This window comes from Ambystoma mexicanum, chromosome 4q (genome assembly GCF_040938575.1).
Source record: "Ambystoma mexicanum isolate Mex_15411 chromosome 4q, UKY_AmexF1_1, whole genome shotgun sequence".
Taxonomy (NCBI): Eukaryota; Metazoa; Chordata; class Amphibia; order Caudata; family Ambystomatidae; genus Ambystoma; species Ambystoma mexicanum.
In genome coordinates, this window is record NC_090928.1 from 596,910,309 (window position 1) to 596,928,267 (window position 17,959).

Consider the following 17,959-nt stretch of genomic DNA (forward strand, 5'->3'; position numbering starts at 1 on the left):
TTAGATGCGTCAACCTGTGCAGTCCAAACCTCTTCTCATGGACCGCCAACGGGCTGTACGGAGGCGCTACAATTCTGCCTTGCCCCGCACCGCATGGATTCCCTCTCTCCCGATGCCCTGCGTGCCTTACCAACCTCTCTCCTCCACCAGTGCGGTCAGCTCACACACCCCACCGCTTCGCGGTTGCAGTGCGCACCTACCAAGGTGGGTCTGCGTTGGTGTTAAGATATTTGTCAGGTGTTAGTGTCTTAGACCCTCGTGCCACCCGTTCTCTCTTCTGTGATGATCCACATGTGAGGCTGTGCCGGGCAGTAGATGTCCTTATTTGTCAGCCGTGCCCGTAATTGCAGTTTCAACCAATGAGAAATGTAGGTACAGGCTGCCTCCTCAGCTCTGTGTGAATGCCGGCATTGTTATTCCGAAAGGCTGTGTATATCACGGAAGTACAGAAAGTACGCTGTTGGCTGGGGGGAAGGAACTCGCCTGCTGTTTACTAACTTTCTTCTTGGAAGGACTCCATCATCCACATTACGGGACCATCGAGGAGCGGACGTCCTTCGTGGCAACACGGAAGTTGCCTGACCGAAGTGCAAAATGATTGGGCCGGTGAACTAACTCACGCCCCTGATACCGCCCCTTCAGATTTAAATACAGTGTGCGTAGCACACCCGCGCGCGCACACGGAAGTACAGAAAGTACGCTGTTCGCTGTTCGCTGTTCACTGCTCGTGCAGCGTGCAGTTTGCAGCTTTCACCTATTGCCCAATTCACAGGATACTTCTATTGGATTCTAGAGGGTGAGTGCATACCTCTGGCGTGTGACGGAGGCGAGGGGGCTCATGCCAAGCGAATGTGGGCGGAGGTAGGCTGTGTCCCCAACGCATAGTTAAGCCCTGGTAAGAGTGGCAAGATTGTGGAGCTAAAGGGTACGGAGTTATTTGCCTTTCTTTAGTATCCACGTGCATAGATGACTAATTAGGGAGGAAACCCTATAACGCTCAAAGGGTATAGGGCACATGGTGGGCAAAAGATTGTGAGCCGGAAGGACAGTCTGGTGGGGAGACTGATTCTGGGGTGGTTCATATACATTCTCTAGACCATAGCGCAACCCCTCCCGTGTCTATCTCTGTATACCTATGTATAAAATCTTCCATGTATAAATAAACCCAATAATTGTATGCATTAGGTGGTACTCCGGCATTTGAGGATGCGTAACATGATCTGAGGGGTTAGGGAACACATCCGACGGACTGGATTCAAAATCGGCCCAGAGACATTATTACTCATATCCAAGCGTATTGGCTTCCGAGGATCTGTGTGACTAGTAATTGGTGCCCATCCGGGGGAGCATATTATCGGAATGTCAAGGCTGAGAAACAGCATTGAATATGTGTACGCTCGGGGCTCTGCTGCCGGCCCATCTACCAGAAGCAGCACAGCTCAGGGGATAAGACTCTACGATGATATTTTGTCGGCTCCCCTGATTTTTACTCCTGTAAAAAATACTCTAAGAATGGCAATGAATATGCCACTCCCTCCTTCTCCTCCTGAACCAAGTGACTCTCTGTTGTTGGAGTCTGAGGCAGCTGCACAATCATCTATGATATTGCTGGGGGGGCGAGTACAGATCCAACAGGAGGAAGAGCCTGAGGTCAGTTTCACAGAGACTGCACCGAGAGGGGAGGCGGTATTGATTCCAGAGACCTCGTTTCTAGATACGTCCCCCGACTTCTTCTCAGCAGAAGGGGATTTGCGGGATCTGTCTTTACATCTGTTAGATCCCTCGACCACATTCGATCCACAGAAGGACTCTCCCTCTGAAATGGGAGGGCTACTCCGTTCAATACTGCAGGAACTAAAAACCCATTCTACTGAACTTATGGAATTACGAATCTTGATGGGCAGACAGCTTTTGCAAGCCAAAATTGGCCTGGAAACCTTGGAGCTTCTTCCCACGAAACTAGTGACAAAGTTGGTAGCCTTAGGATTGCCACTAAATAAGGAAGTAGATAGAAGGGATGATTTAAGAGAGGACCCCATTCAGATCCCCCATGCACAAAAATCAACTAACCCTGAGCATTTAGCCAAAAATAAACAATTCGTGGAGAAGGATGAGGCTCCAAATCCCACTAATAAAAAGAATCAAAAACCAAAAAAGAAAAATAGAGGGAATGGAAACTCATCTTTCTTCAACCGAAGAAATAAAACATCTAAAAATACTTGGAGAAATTTCATCAGAGAAGATACAAAACATGGATTCTGATGTAGAAATAATAGAGCCCATAGATATGATAAATAAACAAGGGGATGGTGTCTACTCTAATCCATCTAACTCCCTCTCTGACGAAATGTCCCACAAGTCATCACCAACTAAAACCAAACCTGCTAAAAATAAAAAATCTTTTGAAAAGGGTATGGGGCATTACCCATGGAATTTAGAGAAAGCTATGGTCTCTTTTTTAAAATCGAATCTACGTAAGCCTGAGGCCCCAATTCAGAACCATCCTACAACTGAGCCTCAGGCAGAGGGTGATCTATTGTTACAGGGCGGACAGAACCCAATAATACAAAAAGGGGGGTGCCCACCAAAGAAAGGAAACACTTCAGAGGCTCACGGAATGGTGAGTAACTCGGATCTTGAACCCCCTGGAAAGGATACCAATGAGTAAATCTGAAATAGCTCAGCTGATTAGTGCAGCGGTGGATGAAGCATTGAGAGATAGAACTGTGCTGGACACTAAAATCCACATATCTAGAGGAATTGTTAACTCTGTAGATAATTCAGCCCCACAGGAGGCTCCTTGCTGTAGAAAAATCCCATTGACCGATAACAACATGCCTCCTCAGATGGGGCAGGACATAAATCTAAATAATAAGCATCCCGTGCTGAATCCTGATGCAAAGGAATTTCAGTCGAATAATGCTATATTGCCCCCGGCAGAACTAAATTTAATCCTACAGTTAGAGGGCTCCTCACCTAAGATAGATAACATCGCAGAGGCCCCAGCTCCCGTGAGGGACCCGACCTCAGGACCATTAGGCACAAACATGTTGAGCAAGGAGGAGATTGCGCTGCTGATTAGCACAGCGGTGGAAGAGGCAATCAGGAGCAGAATCATCCAAGAAGTGAAAGCTCCCCCATCTCTTGGAGCATAGAATTCCGCCTTCAATTTGATGCAACAGAAAGCCGAGAGTCGTTCAAGGGAACCTAGGTCCCTGAACCCTCGGCGCCCAGATCCGAATTTTTTGGAGAATAATCCCGGTACCAAGTCCTCGCCCAGGCCCATCCAAGTTCCTGTGGATGGAGCCTGGGAAGGAGAAACAGAGGAACGCTCTCCCAAACACTACATGGATACGGAACTTAAACACATTCAATGGAGAAAACCATGCTCTCTCGAGCTCCCAAGTATACTAATATATCCTCTTTTTGATTGCGGCGCACAACCCGTCATGAATCGCAACAGAAGTCTGCAACTTTTTAATGATATTCCAGCATTAGCCAATTTGACCACGGCAGACATCAAAAGGGTAGATTTTATTCATCCACATTGCCTGGACCATGTAAGATTAGTATTCTACTCGAAGTTGGTATTTAGAAACGTCATACTGGAACTCGATCAGTTCAATAGGAGGGGATTCAACATACTCATCTTCGGGGATGGCAGCCCCCAGAATGAGGGCTCGAACATACAGGAACCAGTTAGATCGGGATCCATGCGGGGACAGGTAACAACAACAAAAAAAAAAAACTCAGTGAGCCTCGAAGAACAAGACCCAAGGTGGAGATGGCTTGCCCTGAGTCTTCGAGACTCAATATTCCAGCTTCAAAATCTCAAACAGACATAATTCAGGATAACGCCTTTGTAATATTGTCATGGAATTCCAGAGGGAATTTTCATCTATTTTCATCTATTGAATTATGCCAGCTATTAAGAACTAAAAGCATTATATGTATTCAAGAGACGTGGATGACTACCAACGCTCAGATGGATGGTTTGATTGTCTCCACCTCCATGGCTTCTAAAGGTAGGATAGGCTGACCGAAGGGAGGATTACTCCTGGCAATCAAACTTGGCATTGGCATTACCCTGATGGAAACTTTTTCAATTCCTCCATCTGCATTGGGGGCACTAATAAAGGTGGAGAGTACAGGTTATATGCTAATATGGAATATATACTGGTCTCCAGGGTCCAATCTATGCGAATTAACTACTGAAATTGAAGTAATCATGGAGAAATGTTTTTGCAAATACCCAGAGCTCCAAATTCTGGTGATGGGGGACTTGAATACAAACATGCTGTTACCAAAGGAGGGATCATCATCATCTTTTGATACTTCATCTGACATAAGGGCTGATCTTACTGCTAAAATTGAACCTAAACATAGGGCCATGGCATACAGAAAAATGATCGCTATTGCTGGAATAATGTATTTAAAACATGGGGCTTGAAAGCAACTTATGATTTGCTGCGATCAGATGTCCCTTACATCACCTGGACATCAGGAGAAAAATCTTCTCCAATTGATTATATATATGCATCAGTTGACCTGTTTAATCTGATAGAGAGTTTCGGATTACATCCAACAATGATGAGTGATCATAAGATACTTGAACTGAATTTGCATATTCCGAGTAAAATCACCTCGCGCAAGCAGATGGCAAGTAACCTGACTTTAAACCCAGGGAATAATAGAATCACTTGGCACCCGGGAAATGTCAATGCATGCAATGATCTTTTCTGCAAGGATCATGAAAATACTACCTATGAAGAAAAAAAAATTAGGTCTACACATGACCATTTTGGTCCTTATGTCAAAACTCTTATCGAAAAATCGGTAAAGAGATCCATAATTCAGGTGACACACAAACATATACATAAGTACGATTCACTAGTGCGTGCCAATAAGATCTTATTACGCCGCACTGTAAGACAAATACTCTTGCTCGAACTTCCAGACAACTCGAGAACACAGGGAATTAAACAGGTGAAACAGATTTACAGAAACTGGATCAGAATCCATAAATCCAGGTTGCTACAAGAGGACATTGAGGAAATGTTGAGCTCTTTAAAAAACAATTCTGTAAAACATTTTTGGCAGCTCATAAATAGAACTTCCAAATCTCCGGTAGCACATAATCTTAATCCAATCAATGAGCAAATATGGAAAGAACATTTTGGGAAATTGTATGCAAGCAGTGAGCATAGCCAACAATATTCTCACGAAAGGGAAACTGGGCAATGGTCAGGTAATTTCTCAATTTAAAAAATTGTAGAAAGGATAACTAAGGCAAACTCTTCTAGAGCAGCAGGCCCCAACAGGCTTTCAAATGCCCCCTTCAAGGGTAATAAGGATAAATGGTCGAAAGCCCTTTTTCTTCTTTTTGAAGACATAAGTAGAACAAAGGTCACCCCCAGCTCTTGGAACATGAGCTACATTATCCCTATTTACAAAAAGGGAGACAGATCCATCCCTTCAAACTACTGGCGTATAGCCCTACTGGACTCAGACTCAAAGATATATGCAAGCCTTCTCCTTCAAAGGATCGAACAATGGGCTATTAGCGAAAAGATCTATTCATTGCATCAATTTGGCTTTAGAAAAGGTATTGGCACATTAGCAGGAGGGATGCTGATCTCCCTGCTTCAAGAATTGGGTTGGCAAAAGGGGGCGAGTCTGGTATATTTGGCTAGCATGGATCTGTCCCTCGCCTTCGACCGAGTGAATCGAATTACCCTATGGAAGAAGTTGGCCTTAATGGCACTCCCGAGAGACATCTTGGAGACCCTGATATACTTACATGAAGGGTCAATGATCCAAGTTCGCTTGAGCACGGATGGTCGGCTCTCGGAGCCAATCAAGACATCTAACGGTCTCCGACAGGGGTGTATTTTCGCCCCGACCTTATATAATCTATATACATCTGATATCGGCCCGGTGCTCGAGAACGCTGCCTTTATACAACCAAATTTAGAAGGCAAGAAATTTTGTTAGTGCTCCTACGCGGACGACTTCTTATTATTTGATAGATCACCGGTAGGACTCCAACGTCTGCTATTGGCATTTGCTAACTATATGGCAAATAACGGTCAATCAATTGAAATCACACATTCTACACTTTAGTGGAAAAAGATCTTTAATCTCAAAAAGTTGGTACTTGGATAATTCCAAATTAGCCATTAAAAATGCGATGATTTATTTGGGCTTCTTTGTAAATGGAAAAGCCAACAGCGATCAAATATTAAATCATTATCTATCTAAAGTTAAAGTATGTATTACCCAGATGTGAGTAGTGGACCACAAATTTGGAGGCTTTTCTTACACCCCTGAGATTCCATAAACTAAAAGCTACTAATACTTTATGGGAGTGAAAACCCATTCATTACGGGTATACTGGATGTGAGCAGGTTAGAGTCATCCTTGCTCAGAAAATCTCCTGTTTACCGAACTGCGTCCCTATAGTAGCAATCCGCTACGAATATGGACTACAATCCTTCCAAAGTATTGTGGAGTGGAAATGTCTCCAATTATTTCTGAATCTAATTGTTCAAACAGAAACCAATCTGGATTTGTCAGTAAGGTTGAAGCAGGGCCGCCCGAAATCAGTACTTCTACTAAAATTGATGGAAATATGTAACACATTGTTGGATCGTGTAGGTGCATCTCTGATAACACTTATGGCAAACCCAAAAAAAGTAAAACAGCTTTTGCAAAATGCCGATTGGGCAATGACAATCCAAAAATTAACCCAATCCAGGCTATATGCTCATATGGTTTCATACTATAAATATATGGGCTCTATGGAGCCATATCTGTACCTCTTTCCCTATCGAGGGTGGAGAAACTGCTTTTTAAGGTTCAGATTCAATGTCATGCTCAGTGGAGAAATAATTGCTGTAAGAACAAAACCAGTGAGCGCTTCAATAATATGTAGACAGTGTAATGATTATGCATCTAAGGAAACGTTGAGACATTTGCTGCTTGAGTGTCCGGCCTTATTGTCTAAGAGATTGTCTTATTTCTCTAGATTTGTGTCAGATGTATCCAAAGTGGATTTAGATCAAGTCTGGAAATGTATATTATTCGATAAGCAAGTTCCGCTGCAATTGGCAGTACTCAGATTCCTGAAAGCCAAATGTGATTTATCATAAACTGGGTATATAATTGGGCAGCTCCGCCGTAGAGACATTAACTCTCAATCTTTAGAGTAACCAGTAATATAAGCGGGCTGCTCAGTTACGTCTAAGAGTCATGGATTTTTTTTTAAAGTTATGAACTTTGCTCTGTTTGAGTATTTTAGTACATTATTTATAAACTTTGGATATTTTGAATCTATGAATTGTGTATATGGAGGATTTTAGTCTGTCTGCTATGATACAATTTGCATGATATAGCAGTCAAATATTAATGTATTAGAAAGGTTTTAAATAATGTAGTTTGAAATTTTGTCGAAAGTGATATTACTATTTTTATGTTTAGTTTGTGTGTATTTAGTCTGTTTCATTCATTAATACGTTCCTTTGAATCTTGTTTCGATTTGAATGTGAAACTGCCTAGCCTTACCTATGTTTCTTTGTACTTTGAGATCTTTCTTCTCGTAGGTTTTGGGTATTTAACCGGTAAAGGTTCTGTTTAGCCATTCTGCTTAGATTGCTATACAAAATTGTTTTTTCATCCGTATGTTTTTTGTTTCTCTTCTTTCTGTATTTTGTGATTTTGTGTTTAAATTTTGTTTGTTTAAATTTGTAAAGGTTTTTTTTAAAGCCATATACAAATAAATAAATAATAAGTATATCTAGTGTTCTGGGCTGGATAATGCAGGATCCTTCCTATCCTGCACTATTCTGCCTTTCCTTGTTGTCCCAGGCGCTGGCGTGCTCCTGCATCTGCCCTCTATGTTCAGGCACTCGCTGCTCACTTAAGGGTATCCACAGCCGATTCGTCCAACGGGTCTCCTGAGTCTGGGGTCGGCTCACCGGTGCGTGCGCTGGAAGTATGCAAGCTCGCCGGCCACTCCGCTCAGGGGCCTCCAGGTATACGCATCTGGTCTGGATGCAGTTCTCTCCGTGGTTTTCCAAATGTTTGGGCTGCTACAGAGTTTTATGGCAACGTTTCGTGGTTCACATTTCTCCTGGGGTTAGCCTGGTTGCCTCTACAGTCCCTCTGCGCTCCCGCTCAGGCGATGCAGTGTTGGGCAACTGGCGGTTTGCTGCGGCTCCTCCCAGTGGCTTATCTCCCTCTCACCAGTATCTTTGTAGGGTTCCACCCACACGCCTTCCTCCAGGGGGTGGGGTGCGGGGCAGGTTGTTGCCACCAGCTCTGCTGTGGTTTGGGGAGATCTCAGGCCAGCGCCACATCCCTCGCGGGCCCTCACTGTTTTGGGTGCACATCTTTTGTCCACGTTATCTTATGGAGTCTCCCCTGCTGTCTCTTCCACTGGAGGCCTCCGGTCAGCTTGCGCTACAGGTCGTTTCATGCACCATCAGCGCCTTCCGCCTCGATCAGCTCCCCACCACCGCCATCTTGGAGGTCTCATCCTCCACGCTTCCAAGCCGCCATTCGTCTCCTGCAGCCCTGCGTTTTGCCCCGCACTGCCACAGCTCAGCACCTGACATGCTCCGCTTCTGTTCTCTATAATTTCTGTGCCACTATATGCTGCAAAGACGGTGTAACTGTAATTATTGAAAGCATCATGCGGGATCTTGGAGAAAAGGTGGCTTGACTGCATGGCTGCCGGCCACGCCCTTGTGTCAGTGTCATACTTATGATACCATGCCTCCCCTACAGAGCCCCGGCAGCGTCCCCATCCCACCTCGGAGGGAAAAGCTGTAACGCAGCCCAGCCAGAGCTCCAGGATGGCTGGGGGGATGTCCCCAGTCTTGGGACCCGGTTTCCTGTGTGGGTCGACCGTCCCCAGGTCCAGCAGCTGTCCCAGGGAGCCCCAGCAGGGTCACCAGAGGGAAAAGCTGTAACACGGCACAGCCAAAGCTCGAAGGATGGCCGGGGGTGCAGCTCCCGGCCTTGGGCACCTGTCTCCAATGTGGGACGACCGCCAGCAAGTACAGCCGTATCCAAGGGAGCCCCGGCAGGGTCCCCATCACTCCCCATCATTACAGGGAAATGCTTCTAATGCAGCCCAGCCATTGCTCCAGCATGTCCAGGAGTGCTGCCTTCGGCCTTGGGCGCCTGGCTCCCATGTGGGTCGACGGTCCCCAAATCTAGCAGCAGTCATGGGGCAACCTGGCAGGGTCCTGTCCCTGCCCAGAGGGAAAAGCTGTAATGCAGCCCAGCCAGAGCTTCAGTACGGCCGGGGGTGCTACCTTTGGCGCCTGTCTCCCATGTGGGTCGACCGTCCCCAAGTCCAGCGGCAGTCCCAGGGAGCCCCGGCAGGGTCACCATCCCTCCTTGGAGGGATAAGCAGTAACGGAGCACAGCTAGGGCTCCAGGACGGTGAGAGGTACTGCCCCCAGCCTTGGGCACCAGTCTCCAATGTGGGTCAACCGTCCACAAGTCCAACCGCTGTCCCTGGGAGCTGTGACAGGGTCCCCATCCCTCCTATGAGGGAAAAGCTGTAATGCAGCCCAGCCAGAGCTCTAGGACGGCCGGGGGTGCTGCTCCCATCCTTGGGCACCTGTCTCCCATGTGGGTTGACACTGCCCAAGTCAAACGGCAGTCTCAGACAGGCCCGACAGGGTCTCCATCCCTCCCTGGATGGAAAAGCTGTAACGCAGCGCAGCCAGAGCTACAGGACGGTCGGGGATACTGCCCCATCCTTGGGGGCCTGTCTCCAGTGTGGGTCGACTTTCCACAAGTCCAGTGAAGGTCCCAGGGAGCCCAAGCCAGGTTCACATCCCTCCCCTGAGGGGAAAAGCTGTAATGCAGCCCAGCCAGAGCTCTAGGATGGCCGGGGGTGCTGCCCCCAGCCTTGGGCGTCTGCCTTGCACGTAGGTAAACTGCCCAGCACAGCGGCGGTCATCGAACAACCTGGCAGGTTCCCTGTTCCTCCCTGGAGGGAAAAGCTGTAACGCTGCAAGGCCAGAGCTCCAGGACAGCTGAGGAAACTGCCCCCGTCCTTGGACATCTATCTCCCATGTGGTTCGCACATGCCCATGCCCAGCTGTGGTCCCAGGGAGCCCCGGCACTGTCCCCATCCCTCCCTGGAGGGCAAAGCTGTAACACAGCATGTCCAGAGCTCCAGGACAGCTGGGGGTACTGCTCCCAGCCTTTGGCAACTGTCTCCCATGTGGGTCGCCTGCCCCCAGGCCCAGCAGCATTCCCAGTGAGCCCCTGCAGGGTCCTCATCCCTCCCCAGAGGGAAAAGCTGTAATGCAGCCCAGCCAGAACTCTAGGACAGGCTTGGGCGTCTGCCTCGCACGTGGGTCGACCACACCCCAGCCCAGCGACCATCCCAGGGATCTTGCACAGGGTCCCCATCCCTCCCGGAGGGAACAGCTCTAAATGTGGCCCTGACAGAGGTCCAGGACGGCCAGGTGTACTGCCACGGGCAATCAGCAAAACAGCCCCCCAAACCAAACATCTTTTCCCTGGTGGCTTAGTGCTCCTTACTGCTTCCCAGGGTTGGCAAAATGGGACCAGACCATCAATTTGTCCCCCTAGGGAAGCAGAAAGGATCTGCCCCTCCATGGGGGGATTTCTGAGGGGGCTGGCTCTACAGGCATAGGGCCATCCCCCTGATGCCTGCTAGTATGCCACTGGCAAAATTACCCTTTGCTGTTTTGCCTTCTTTGGGGACAAATGGGTGCAAGACAGCACTCATTTTACCCCAAAGAAGGCAAAACAACATTATGCCATCTTGTTGGCATTTTTGGGGGGTGACGGTGGGGGACGGATTGGCCGGGGGTGGGAGGGCAGTGAGCCCACCCCAAGATCATATTGCTGGTGGCCTAGTGGTCCATGCTGCTTCCCAGGGTTGGTACAATGGGGCCAGAACGCCAATGTATCTCCCCTACGGAAGCAGCAAGAATCTGCCCTCCCAAGTATGCCTTGTTGGCTTTTTTTCTGCCTTTCTTGGGGGCAAATGGGTGCAAAACAGCACCCATCTGCCCCCAAAGGTGGCAAAACATTGTGGCATTGTTTTTTTTTATTTGGTGGGTAGGCTGTTTGGCCTGGTGGGGGGACCCCAAAATCAATTCCCTGGTGGTCCAGTCGGATTGCTGATCGAGGATTGAAGGTTTTTTTGTCTGTGATCTTGGTAAATGGTCTATCAAGTAGTTGTCCTTGTTCATGGTAGATGGTAATGTCTAAGTAATTGACCTCTGTTTCTCATAGATGCAATAAACTTAATGGATGTTCGACCATTCTACAAAACTGTTGGCCTCTTGCTGATTGCCTGTTCATAATAGGAAAACGTCATCTTAGCCAATTATTAGACCATTTACCAAGATTACAGACAAAAATGCCTCATTGCATGATGGGAGCCATCATGCACAACATGTCAGAGACAACCTCCCGTTTGGGCAATTTCTGCATTTACAAACGCAATAGCAGTATATGAGAGACACAAGAAATGAGAGCTAATTTACAAACCTGTGAATCGATTCTACCCATATAAACTTGTTAAAGGATGCGCAAAAAGGGCCTATAATAACAACAGAGAAGCTCTGCTTGAACAGAAGTTGGGCAACAAGATAAGGAGAATCCGCTAGTATTTGTGTGTACTTTCAGTAATCATTCTTATAAGATTAAAGGCATCATTAATAAGAATTGGAAAAAAGTGATGTCTAGAAACCTCCCAAACACCATGGTCGCCTTAAAATAAAACCATTAACATTTGGAATATTATCATGAAGAATGACATTGGCTCAAGCAAAAACAGAGAACCTCAACAAGGGACTTTGTGGGGTTTACCACGGATGATTGGACATCACCGCTGTGGCAATTGTGCTATGTGCCCAATGACTAAAAACACTAACTGTAGATCTCGGGTTGACACGAGAGTGGGAGATTGAAGTACACACCAACTGTAATACAGACAATGTTATATATTTGATCACCTGTCCAGTTTCATGTATATACATTGGAAAAACCACCAGAAAGTGCAAAACAAGAATGATCGAGCATAGGAGTTGCATTAAAAATAAAAACGAACAGGCTCTGTTAGTGAAACATTTTGTCAAAAAAGGCCATACCTATATGGATTTCCAGTGGACCATCCTCAAATAAGAAAAAGGAAATTCCCAAGAGAAGGTCAACCAAAAATTGCTCAATGTAGAGCAAAAGCTGCTTTTTCTGACAAAAAGCCACACAGGAGGACTGAATGAGAATATTGAGTGGCATAACGTAACCTAAATTGTTCTCCTATGGCGGTCACTCCTGTGAAGCTGCTATCTGCAATATAAAACGTGGAGTAATTGATGTTAAGACGTGTGTGATAAGCATGATTAGTATGATCTGCCAATTAAGGATTTCAATTCATGACTCAGGGTTGCAACAATATTCTATGAACAACCCTTGAATAGAGATGGTATGCTGAAGTACTGTAGGCTACAATTTGTATAATAAGTGGAAATACACCACATGTATGACAAAAAAGATAACAAAAAGTAAAAAAATATGGCTTGCTGAATGTTATCGATCCTTGATTATGTCTAAGGCTATGGTTCAGATGAAACTGTGACAGTGTTGCAATAGTTTTTCCACTGTATGCAATAAGCTTAGCGACAATACATGGCGTTGATATTAGATCAATGATGATGTCTAATATATGTGCTGTGTACTTGAAACTAAATATAAATATTGTTACGCCATCCCTGAGTAGGCAAAACATTGAGTATCAGTATTTATCCAGTAGGGTCTATGATATGTGGACCGATATATATTTAAATTATCAGGCTCACCTGAGACCTTAGCAGCCATGACCAATGGCCTATATCCAATAGGAGTGATGGAGAATAGGATGCATCCCCCTCATGCAAGAAGAGAGATATTGAAAATTAGGTCCAGCACTTGCCTCATCCATTTTGCAAGATGTAGCTCTGAATAACAGGCTAATTTCGGGTGAGACCTGAATATAACTTTGCATAATCCAGAGGAATCAAATATGGCTATATATCTAACTGAAATAGGATAATGTTCACTGAATACTAATCATTTTTATATAAGCCCGGGATGACAATAGTAGCTTAATACTGGGCTATTAGTGTGATGACATTGACGCATTGCGCAACGTGATAATGTCATCGCATATGGTGCAATGCGATAACATCACCACGCATATTTATAAGCGGCGGCCATTTTGAAAATGCAGCGTTTTGCCACACAGAAGTCCTGAGAGGTGGTTGCTTTTTTGTCCTATACTAGTTTGAGGCCACTGGTGGTTTTCAGTTTCCCTAACTGCAAATTAGTTTGGGCCTTTTCCAGATATTATCCTTACTAGGTCCCTTTTGAAGTGTGCAGGTGGGCCCATTAGGAATAGGAAATGTCCCCAGCCTGGAAGTTGGGCTAAGACATTTGATGGAGAAGAAACCACAGCGGTCTCCAGTAAATACTCAAGTATGTTTGTGAGTCAATAGTGCCATAATGTTTAGACCTCAGTGTTGACAATCAAGGGTCTAGTAGTTTGTGCTTTGTTTTTAATCCCTACAGAGCTATGTATGCATTGCATGAAAGATGGTGTGCACTCAGAGAGGCTGATGCTGTATTTAATCTGTGGTAAGAGTGTAGACTTTAGTAATAGATAGTTATAACAGGTTATGAGAGAATCCACAACTATTGAGGTTTTTTTGTCTTACAGAATAGCAAGAGGAAGAAATGCTGGTGTACTCTAAGTAAGGAAGGCAGGGATAGCAGCACAAGTGGTTGCATGTGGTCTAGAGATCTGTAAAATAGGTCAAACCCAATAATTTGTGATTTTCGAGGGGTGTGTGATGTACAAGGGTATCTATGGGCCTCATTATGAGTATGGAAGTAGCCATGCCGCTTTTAGCGGCATGGCTACCCCCATACCGGGTACCGGGTCCGGGTTCCAGGAATATGGAATTACCGGGCCATTCCGACCGTGGAGGGCCCGGTAATTCCCTTTCCCGGGACCCAGAACATCCCCATTTGAGCCCCCATAGGGCTCAATGGGAATGGGGAGGATGCTAACAATGGGCGCGTTAATGATGGGCCCGTTGTTAGCATCCTGGTGTGCTATCGGGTCCCGCTAAGGACGTCAGGTGGGACCCGCGAACAGACCTCGTAATGAGGCGGTAGAGGCATAACGGCGCCGGCAGCTCTACTGGCGCCGTTATCACTCTACCGCCTACGTTGTAATGAGGCCCAATGTTATGAGAAAAAAGGGGAATCAGAGACTTCCTCCTGCTCTTGCACGAAGGAGACTATGTAGTCGGAACCAAAAATAGCATCTAAGAGTTAACAATTCATTTTCCTCTTGCGGACCAAAAACACACAGTTTTAGATTTGTAAATAAAAGACATGTTTAATTCTTCTCTATGTTGAAGATCCTGTTTCTCATAGAACCATTTAATTTCCTTAAAACATATAACAAATAACAATTGACAAAATCACATATGACACATTTACTTATAAACACATTAATTCTGGGTTAGTATAGTACATATAAACAACAGTGTGCCATAGACTACTCGAGTACTAGCTACTCCAGTATCCATAATTGTAGAAATGTGTGTTGTTTTTTTCAAATTTTTTGCACAGAGTGACATAAATAGATGCTATTTTTGGCTCTGACTACATAGAGTCACCGTCATGCAAGAGCAGGAGGAAGTCTGTGATTCCCCTTTTTTCTCATGTGGTCTAGAGAAGTCATTTCAGACAGACCACTCGTGTATATTACTAATGTTTATGGCTTAAACCTTTGGGGGAAGGGTAGTTGTGAGAGCTAGAGACCCTATAAGTGTAACAAAATTGTGTCTTTATCCTATTAGGGATCTTCAGTAAGACCAGGGCGATAGATGGTTGAAAACATCACCAGTTAACACACATACCGAATAATCTTGCCCCTGATTAATGTCCGACAGATTTAGGACAGAAACTTGTACAAGTGGGATTAATGTATCCATGCTAGCAAAATCCAGATTATATGTAATGGTGGATTGATATTGTACAATTTGTGTATATATGCTGCTATTTTTTGATATTTTTGTATTTGTGATTTTATCCATTACTATTTAGGGTTTTATGGAAATATTATTGTGTGTAAAATTTTGTCATAAAACTGAGAATTATATTTTAGATGTAAAAAAACTTCTGTCGAGTTTTAGGTCCAATATATGTTTAGGAGCAACTCCATGTCTTTCCTGTAAAAGTTAACCTAAGACACACTTTGTATCCCAAAGGAATCCATTGTAAATACCTAATTTGTGAATTGCTGGAGGCGTTTACATTTTTTCCACCAACATAATGGAAAAGTGAAGAGTAAAGGCGGAAACCCCTCCCATTTCCACTATGTGATGGAAAAGAGGAAAAGTGCACAGAGGGGACATTTTGCAGAAAGGTAAAAATGGGTGTGGTCCCCCACATACAATTAACTTGTGGGATGAACATGACCCACCTTGTGTTTACCAACATGGGAGAGGTTAGAGCAGAGACCTTCACTTCCTCCCCTTCTACACGCTTTGTTGAAATCCATTCTTCTTACCCCGACAGCGAGTGCTTTTCAATTAACCAAAAACAAACAATATGCAAAGGACAAAACCCCTTCAATCGGCCAAAAGATCACATCCAAGGAAAAATCTGATAAAGGGAAATGGACTGTGATTTTCCAAAATTGTAGGATGTATTGAAATACATTTATAATCAAACACGTTTTCCTCCACTTGTACAACAACAAAATATGGGCAAACAAAAACACAATATATCACAGAACTAAACGCCCCAAACATTAGTATGTATGCAAGCATTTTGATTCCGAACCTTGTTAGTGCCAGGTCAGGTCTTTGAATGAGTGCGGTCTGCAGAAACAGCAGTGCGTCTTCGGGTTTCCCTTGCAGCAGGAGGAGTCTCCCCACATGCAGGTTGTACTGCCAGAACCCGGGGTTCAGGGACAGCGCGTCTTGATACTTGAGGAAGGCTTGCACCAAGGGACTAGCTTCATCCAGGGACAGTGCACCTGGCTTTGCTTCCTTCATTCACAGGATTGCAAGCAGGAAACAAATGAAGTAACACAATTTCAAAAATTGGTGACAAACAATTAAATTACACGCAAAAGCATTGACTTTAATTGGTACTGCTGATAACAGAATGCAACAACATCACTTTTTAAAGGAGACTCTTAAACTTTCAGCAAAACTGTGTGCAATATTCTCACATTCTCCACTGAAACCAGGCCCTTGTACCAAGGCAGGCACATGAACGGTCACTCCTCTGCTTGCAAGAAAAAAAGACTCCAGCATCCCATCCTGAGTTTTTAAAAATTGTTTTACAAAATTACTTGTGTGCGAAACCTGAGGGTATTCTCCCAGGCAGACCTTGTGAATCCCTTATTCAGGTGGCCAGGGAAGGGCTGGCACTCTCAGATCCTAACCCTGGGGGTGGAAGAGCGAGGGAAGATCACCTGGGTAGAGGATACTGGGGTTGTGCTCAGGAAAATGCCCCTGGTGAGATGCTGTATTGTACCGGGGAAGAAGTGAGGAGGACAGAGTCCCTGAGACTTTTATTCGCTGTACCACATCTGTCACCCGTCCTCCCATGGAATTTCCCTTAACCAAATCCAATGACCCATCCATCTATAACAAATCCCCTAGGATCTCAAACCGTTACATTCAATCTCTCCCAAAATCCCTGTTTTCCTGGTCCCTACCGAATACTCCCAACCATTCTTCTCCACGTCCCTATGATTACTCTTTCCCGAACACCTAGTCTACTTTCACAAAACACTACTATTCACACAATCCTCCCTGTTACTTTCACAACAATAATCCTGGCCAGTCCTGTGCATTTCACAAACACTACCAAACTCAGATAAGTTTACCAACCCTCCCAGTACGAGGTTTAGAATTCCCTACAACACCTTTCCCCTATCCTACCACATAGGACATTCAGATACACTGCCCCCCGCCCCTTCCAACACGAAAACTTTCTCCTGACACGAAAGACAACAGACTAATTAAACTGTTTACCTGACATGTCCCAAACCAAGGGTTGGGCAAAGTCAGGCAATTGACCAGAACCTCACACACCTGACGGCCCATTCCTTTCCCGACAGGGATAAAAGGTGGAGCACAAGAGCACACGACGAGCAAGACAAACCGCACAACGAGAGAGCTATCCAAGCACAGCAGTTCAAGAGGAGGAGAAAGGCGGCGAGGATCGAAGGGACGACAAGGAGAGAAGTGACCTTGCCCTTTCCAAACCAGAACCGCGAAGCCTCAGGAGAAGGAAGCATAAGACCGTGAACAATAGCCCAAGCGTGTTGCAGTAGATGTCAATGGTACACAGAGAGTTCCTAAGCTGATAGGCAGGACAGAGGGAGATGCCTGCTACCATGGTACCAGCCTTTACTCCAGATAGAATGAAAAGCCAAGCAGTTCATCACAGCTGATGAGTCAAAGGGGAACCAATAAAGAAACTGAACTGTGTTGAAAGAAAATCGCAAAAAGTGGCACGTTGAGGAAAGTTCAAAGAACTGTAAATTGTTTAGGGAAGACCAGCTGCAGATGGGATCGGCCCTACGTGGGTGCTGACTCAAGACACTCTGGTTGAGCCCGCGTTTATTGAAACTATTGATACCAGAAGGCCGTAGGCGAGCCGCAAAGAAAGGTCAAAGTGGTCATACAAAGATCTAGCACAAACCCTGTACAGTCACCATTGAGAGTCGCAAGGGAAGTGAATCTCACAGCAGAAGAAAATAGAAGGAATTGTGAAATGGCAAGAGTGAACCCGATGGAGGGATGCCAATAAAGAGGGGTAAAGTCTAAAGACCCAAGAAACAGTGTGTTGACAAAAGTGAACCTGGTAGAGGGATGTCCTCCGAAGTAGG

The 17,959-nt window shown here is 45.4% G+C and overlaps 1 protein-coding gene across 3 annotated transcripts in view; it reads right to left on the minus strand.

Moving 5' to 3' along the window:
* The window catches only part of LOC138467859 (uncharacterized), a 1,040,267-nt gene that overhangs the window by 585,543 nt on the left and 436,765 nt on the right, over positions 1–17,959 (minus strand). For all 3 annotated transcript variants that reach the window (XM_069608148.1, XM_069608147.1, XM_069608150.1), the window contains one exon: positions 15,895–16,103. In XM_069608148.1, coding sequence (XP_069464249.1) covers positions 15,895–16,103 — 209 coding nt within the window. The remainder of the gene's footprint in view (positions 1–15,894; positions 16,104–17,959) is intronic.